The following is a 7,308-nucleotide window of genomic DNA, read 5'->3' as shown; positions in this document are numbered from 1 at the left end:
TTTATTCCATAGTCACTTAAACATATTATTATGCCAGGCTACATGATTTTGCTTTAAAACAGTAAGGGATATTGTATCCGTATATTGAGGCGTGTGGCGCAGTGGATAGAGCCTTGGTGTTGGGATCAGGGGGTCACAGGTTCAAACCCCACTGCAGTGAGCATGTCGTTGTGTCCCTGGGCAAAACACTTCACCCCAGATTGCTCCTGTGGGGATTGCCCACAGTATTGAGTATGTAAGTCACTTTGGATAAAAGCGTCTAACAAGTAACATGTAATGTAATGTATCCTACAATATGGTATGGTAGGCAAAACCTAACTACCTAAAAGGTTAAGCTTAATTGATACTAATGCACAAGCACTTAGAATAGCAACAAACCTGCAGGTACATTTGTACAAATAAGCCATACTATTCTGAGTTTGTATCTTCAGTCTCTTGCATGATGGCTGCTGGAAGTGTTTCTTGAAATGCAGTTTGACTTTTAATTGTCCCAACTTTTTTTTATTTTACCAAATAACATGAAGGAGAGTGGGATCTGCTTTGTTACAATCCTTTCCCAGCCACTTTACGTTGATAAACATTTCTGGACAGCTCACGGTACCATGGAATACTGACAGAGTGAGAGCTCTTTCATTTATTCTCCTTGGTTTTTTCAAGATTCAAAGTTGTATTGCCAATGTACACAACTACAGTGTAGTTATGTAATCTATGAAAAACTTAGATCGCATGTTCCTCAACAGTGCAATTTACAAGACATAAAAACAAATATATAAAAAAACATTAACAAACAAATAAAAAATAGTGCAACCTCAGGTGTTATATTGTATGGCCTGTGGGATGAAACTGTCTCGGAGTCTGGTGGTTGTAGTCCTGATGCTGCGGTACCGCCTGCCAGACGGCAGCAGGCAGAACAGTTTGTGGCTGGGGGTAATGGGGGTCTTTTGTAATCCTGAGGGCTTTCTTCCTGAGCTGCTGGGAGTAAAGGTCCTCCATGGATGGCAGCTCCGTTCTGGTGATGTTCTGTGCAGTTTTCACCACCCTCTGTAAAGCCTTGAGGGCGGTGCAGCTGCCGTACCAGGCCGAGGGGCTCCAGTATTGAGGATCAGGGTGGAGGATGTGATGTTTCCCACCCGCACAGCCTGGGGTCTGCCCGTCAGGTAGATCAGGAGCAGATTAACAATCATCTTCTGTTCTTTCTTATCAGCTCAAGTCGTGCATTTTCACAATTTGGGATGTAAATCATTCATTTTGATCAGTCTTCATTTAAAGACATTACAGTTTCTACAGCCTTTTTATGATGTTCTGGGCTTTTTTTGTGTCTTGTATCTTGGTTTAATACACCTACTGATAATTAAACGTGACACTCACATTTGCAAAGAAAAAGCTTAACTCAAAATGTACACCTTTCAGTTTTATTGAGGCAGTGAAAAAAAACATGTTGATTAATACAAAATGTTGTGGTATCATTCCACAGCCTTTAATGTTCATCATCACCTCAGCATATGAAGCATCCTTGAGGCTAGCAATTGGCCTGAGGATATTTGGCTGTAGTGTTCAAACTCCCCCTCTGAGGCTTCGCGCATGATGACATCAACACTTGATGAACTGATGTGTGACTTCATATATTCCCACCGACTCGTTGACTCTCTCATCGTAGTCTGTCCAGTCCTGAAATTCACACAAGTATTTTAAAAGTAGCAGCGATGAAAGAGGCCTTCACAATCTGTAAATACAGTTGGCAATATTAAAAGTAATTTTCAGACAGAAGCAGGAGTGGAAATACATGAAAGAGTCAGTAACTAAATAAGTACTGAAAGATATCCAACAATGCAGTACCGCGGTTAAAATGTAGTTTTAAGTCTAATATTCTCTTAGAATAAACAAAATCGACAATCACTGAGGAACGCGTTGTTCCCTCTGCACTTACTTTTTCTAGCAGGTTGACTTCCGGAAACTTTGTTCCAGACTCTGCCCCCTGTGCTGCGAAGCCAGCCTGGAGTGGGTTTCATGGAAATCGAGAAGAGTCACATGACATTAGTTCAGTTCATGGATTTTGTTACCTTAACATGACTGTTTTTAAATGCCATTTTCTGAATGTCTTTCATTTTTTGTAAAGCACTTTGAATTGCCTTGTGTTGAAAGGTGCTATATAAATAAACTTGCCTTGCCTAAGTAAACTCTCTGACTCTGGAAACATATCCTTTTCTTTCCCAAAGCAAATATGTTGACATAGCAGAGAGCACGAATGAGTATCTAATAACATTATTCCATTTCAACCAATTTAGGTTGCATATTGCATATTACCAGGTGTCAATAAGCAAATCAATGATGGAGTTTTGGGGTCCTGACATTGTGTATGCTAACTCACTGTCATGGACACTTGAATGTAACTTTATTGAAGGGATAGTCCAGATGTTTAGAAGTGGGGTTACTTATCACAGTCAATGTATTTCCTACAATACATAGCAGTCAGGACTTCCTCTGTAAATAGAAAAACACTGGAGTCACACTGCTGTGGATCAAGGCAGTTGAAGTGTTTTACCCCTTTACCTTGCTTGCCGTCAGATATCCCTTTCCAATGGGGAACCCAAACCATTATTTCCTTCTAAGGTTTCGCCAAATCCACCGACTCCATTGACAAAAACAGTCATTTGACCTGGCATAACTCAAGGGAACCTGGTCTACCGCTGCTTCAATCAGTGAGTTTGTGTCTGTGACTTTGTTGAATCTAAAAGTAGCATAATTATTAGGGCTGTCAGTCGATTTAAAATATTTAATCGCATGATTGTCCATAGTTAATCGCACATTTTTTATCTGTTCTAAATGTACCTTAGAGGAATATTTTTCAAGTTTTTAATACTCTTATCATCATATGAGTGGACAAATATGCTTTATGCAAATGTTTGTTATCATTTGAACAATGACAAATATTCTCATGAATATTAAACACAACAACCTCTGAACATTACAAATATTCGCCTCAATTCAACCTGGAACCTCTCTCATACAATGTGCGTGTGTGTGTGTGTGTGTGTGTGTGTGTGTGTGTGTGTGTGTGTGTGTGTGTGTGTGTGTGTGTGTGTGTGTTTGTGTGTGTGTGTGTGCGTGCGCACGCTATGCGTTGGAGCAACTCAAGGCATATGCTCGAACCGGAGCTGCCTGGACGCTGCAATCATGTTGCGCACTATCCGTGCTGAGTGTGCTGACTTCTCGTACAATGTCCCACTGTCTGGCTTCCTGCATAAAGTCAAGTGCTCGGCGCAGTTGTGGCGAAATGTCGCTCCTCTGTTTTCATTTAAACAGCTCCTTATATCCGTTAGCGCAGCTAGCTAGCACCAGATGCTAACAACAACAATGCACGTAAGGTCTCTCTCTCGCTCGCTCGGGCCACACATACACACACCCTCCCGGTCCTCTAGATCAGTGGTTCTCAAATGGGGTTACGCGGACCCCTAGGGGTACGTTGGAGTACTGCAGGGGGTACGTGAGATTTATTTTATGCTAATAAAAAAAAAAAAACATAATTAATGCATTTAAACAAACTACTAATAGTAGATTAACTACTTTATTCAAAGGTTTACAGAAACTCTGGATAATAAAATGGGAAAATAAACGGGGTGCTCTCTTTTCCTCTCTCTCTCCTGACAGCCCGTCAGTCTCGTGCAGCTCGCTGAACCTGTAATAAGTGACCCGACAGTAAAGAATAAATATATTCTTAACTAGTTTAGCTTGTTCCAGAGTAGATAAACTAGCTAAGTGTGTTAGGTCTACCCCCTAATCCCACCAGGAGCGTCCGCGCTGCGCTGCGTTGCGCTGCGTTGCGCTGCGGCTGCGACGTTTTTAGCGATCGCGGCCACTCTAGTCAATGGGTGCTATTCCACCAGACCCGCTGCGCCGCGGCTTGAAGCGTCCCAGAAGCTCCTCGCCGCAAGGAATTTCTAAAATATAGGATGAATCCTATTTTTGGCGCAGCGCAGCGCAGCGCAGCGCAGCGCAGCGCAGGCAGGAAGTGGAACGTTCATCCAACAACTGCGAGGCTGCACACACGACGCTCGGCTTCCGCAACGTTTTGAAACGCGCCTGGTGGGTTATGATGCAGGAGGAGGTCGCAGCGCGGCGCAGACGCTTCCGGTGGGATCAGGGGGTTAGTGTATTTTGCTCCACTCAACGGTGCGTCACGGCGGCGGAGCTGTGATCATGCAGAGCTGCGTGTTCTCTGTCAGCAGCAGCTGATCTGATCTCTGATCTCTCTCTCCCATCCGGTTAGACTTCACTCCCGTTTATGTCCAAATCTATCAGATCTAGCTAATGGTATCACTGCCTGCTTATCAAAAGGACCTAAATAATAAGCGTTGCTTGACAATGGCGTGTGGCCGCAAAGTATAGCCCAGCATTATGCATATGTTTATATGAGGGGTCAAAATCCCATGCTCATAAAATGCTCATATTGTTTGTTTGTTTGTTTGTAGCCTTTATTTAACCAGGTGAAGCCCCTTGAGATCAAAAGATCTCTTTTTCAAGGGTGACCCATATCTTTTTTAAATATTTTTTTCTCTTCATTCCCCACGCCCCAAAATAAATAAATATACAAATTTTAGGAAAAGTAACGAAGTTTGAGTTTTATATGAACAGTTACACATATTTTCAAAACGCAAAGTGTAATAAGTGGCCTCCCTATCAGAATGACAACGATCCTCAGTGAAGCACAAGCCCATGTTTCACTACATTGTAAGGACAACTTATTAAAAAGATCAGTTCAATGCAACTAATGCCGTCTTAGTGTTATTGCATGATGTTAAAATTTGAAATGTAGCATTTAAGTGTTTCTCAGTTACAATGTTGTTGTTTTAATAAATCAGACTCTGATGGTGCAGCGCTGTACCTCTTTATATAGGCATTTTTCCTTAACAAATTGTTTTTGCGCTGATCAGGGGGTACTTGGCTGAATTTTTTTTTCATAGGGGGTACATGATTGAAAAAAGTTTGAGAACCACTGCTCTAGATGGCCAGTCGGTGCCTGCCGGTGAGCGTGGAAGTGTGGTCTGCTGCAAGCGGGCGGCAAGAGCGGGGCTGTCAGCATTAGCTTGTAGATGGTATTTTAAACTCGATGCGCTCTGAAACTACGGGGCGGCCGAGGGAAAAAAATACACATGCGTTAATCGCGTTAAAATAATTAGTGGCGTTAATTTTTTTTGCGTTAACAGCCCTAATAATTACACAAATAAACAACTAATGGATGCAAGTGAAAGCAATCCAAAACATTTAAATATAGCGTACATTTAAACTTGTATTGATATTTTTTTAGGTGACCCTTCCTTTAAGTTGTTTATTTTTTGCTGCTGCTTCTGTCAACAGCAGTATGTCGCTTGGCTTCCATACTATAAATGATTATGTACGGGGACATTATACCAAAAGGTCTGAACTATCCCTTTTATCTGATTGGTGATCTGTGCTTTGTTTTCTTCTGTGAAAATGTGTCTTACTTGAGGTTGGAAGTCAATGGGCTCCAGACCTCGACATTCAAACTGCACCATCGTCTTGAATCTTTCACTGTTCTCTGCCTTTAACCCAGCAAACAAAAAAAGAAAACCACACAGCTGAAAGAAAAAGCACTCACCAATGTATGTGACAAGTGTCCTGCATGTGTTTAGAGTAATGATATGATCTTAAGGAGTCACTTTACTTTAAGAACTGCAGAAATGAAAACAAAAGGTTACAAAACGTACAGAAAGGGATTGGTTCAAAATGTAGTTTGTCTTAAAACAAAAGGCAGCTACCCATAGGAACATGGAAACAGGGTTTGCTTGTAATCCTTCTGCCTTTTTACAGATTTTTTTATTTGAGAATGTTCCCGCTAAGACGTCTAATAACTGCCATAATCCTGCTGTTGTGTATTTATATCCGAAGTGTCTCCCTAAATAGGTATTCATGCTAAATAAAAGACGATCGCACTGAAAATGATCAAGTGAACTCTCCATAACAGCAATGTTCTAAAGTCGGATCTATAGTGTATCTTGGGAGTTTTTTCAAAGTAAAAGCATGAGATGTTTGCTTACATTATACGGTGTGATTGTATCTCCAAGGATATCTGTAAGGAAAGGAAACAGTTTACAAGTTATACTTCCACCAGAGACTTTACGTCAGAAAAAAGATGGGGTGTGAGTTTCTCATACCAATTGAATTTTCCCTGGAACAGAGTTTACATTTCTGCAGCATACTGGCACTGCCTCTTCCTCCTTTTAGTGGCACACTCTCCTGAGGAATAACAAAAAAAACAGGTTGAATACGTGTGCAAAGTTTGCCACACTAAAGGTTAACACATGTACTTACCACTTGGGTTATATACTGCCATTTATCTGGGATCTCTCCGCAGTTTCCACACTTCAGCTGTAACACATACTGTACTGGTTAGTAGTGAATAGTGACAACAAAACTAAATAAACATTTGCCATGTAAATGCGTTCCCATATTTAGTTGTCACGTAGGGTGAAAATGCAATACGTTTACAAAAAGCAGGATAAAGTGTACAACATTCGCGAAAACAGAGGGAAATAAAATACTTAATAATACTATACTAAAGTCTTAAGTGAAGTAGCATGCTAGCTTGACAGCCATCCTACCTTTAGAAACCACCGGAAGTCGTCGCCCAATGGTTTCACATTGGTGACATTCTCCAAAGTGGCTTTGAACTGGAGTCCAAATTTCTGTAACGAGAGACAAATAGTTTGAAATCCAGTAATATTAGCTAAATTGTTTAATTGTTTACATCTGAAGCATGCTACGGTGACACATACCACCATCTTGGATCTCCCCTACTGCCGTCTTCAGGTACCCCTCGTAAATTCTGGCTTCTGAGTCAAAAAGGAACGAGTTTATTTGTTTGATGGTGTTGGCTTTTGGGATGAATACAAAGTAGTGAATGAAAATAGTAACGTGTCCACGGCTGTTTTGTTCTAGAAGTCGAGTAGCATAGCGTTGCCTTGGCAAAAATGTAGCAGAAAAATAATATAGAAAACGTTCACCGTACTTACATTACGTGCAATTTATTTATTTGTATTAGAATAACTCATTTGTCATATAATACCGCATACAGTACGTCAACCATGAGTTTTTGCTAAGCCTAGCTTGTCGGGTATTGTTTTCAGGTTGTTTTTAGTTATATGGGACGATAACCACCATCCAAATACTCACATATCCGTTAGCACTTAAAGGGACCTTTACTCTAATAGCCTATTGCGCCCTCTAGTGGACACTGACGCTCAATTACCTACTATGCAACATACTGTATTTCAATATGATTTCAATAAG

General features: G+C 41.0%; 1 protein-coding gene across 1 annotated transcript; it reads right to left on the bottom strand.

The window, feature by feature from the left end:
• Window positions 1-1,390: 1,390 nt before the first annotated feature.
• Window positions 1,391-7,143, bottom strand: czib (CXXC motif containing zinc binding protein). The gene is made up of 9 exons (XM_034215214.1): window positions 7,032-7,143; window positions 6,795-6,851; window positions 6,621-6,704; window positions 6,331-6,387; window positions 6,174-6,255; window positions 6,057-6,088; window positions 5,484-5,561; window positions 1,928-1,993; window positions 1,391-1,668 (listed from the first exon to the last, which is right to left on the bottom strand). The coding sequence occupies exons 2-9, from the start codon at window positions 6,798-6,800 to the stop codon at window positions 1,591-1,593; spliced, it is 483 nt and encodes a 160-aa protein (XP_034071105.1). The 5' UTR covers window positions 6,801-6,851; window positions 7,032-7,143; the 3' UTR covers window positions 1,391-1,590.
• Between the last annotated feature and the right edge of the window lie 165 nt (window positions 7,144-7,308).

The sequence above is a fragment of the Gymnodraco acuticeps genome, unplaced genomic scaffold (assembly GCF_902827175.1).
Source record: "Gymnodraco acuticeps unplaced genomic scaffold, fGymAcu1.1, whole genome shotgun sequence".
Lineage (NCBI taxonomy): Eukaryota > Metazoa > Chordata > Actinopteri > Perciformes > Bathydraconidae > Gymnodraco > Gymnodraco acuticeps.
Note: the sequence above shows the minus strand (reverse complement) of the source record. Positions and strands in the feature narration are given on the sequence as shown.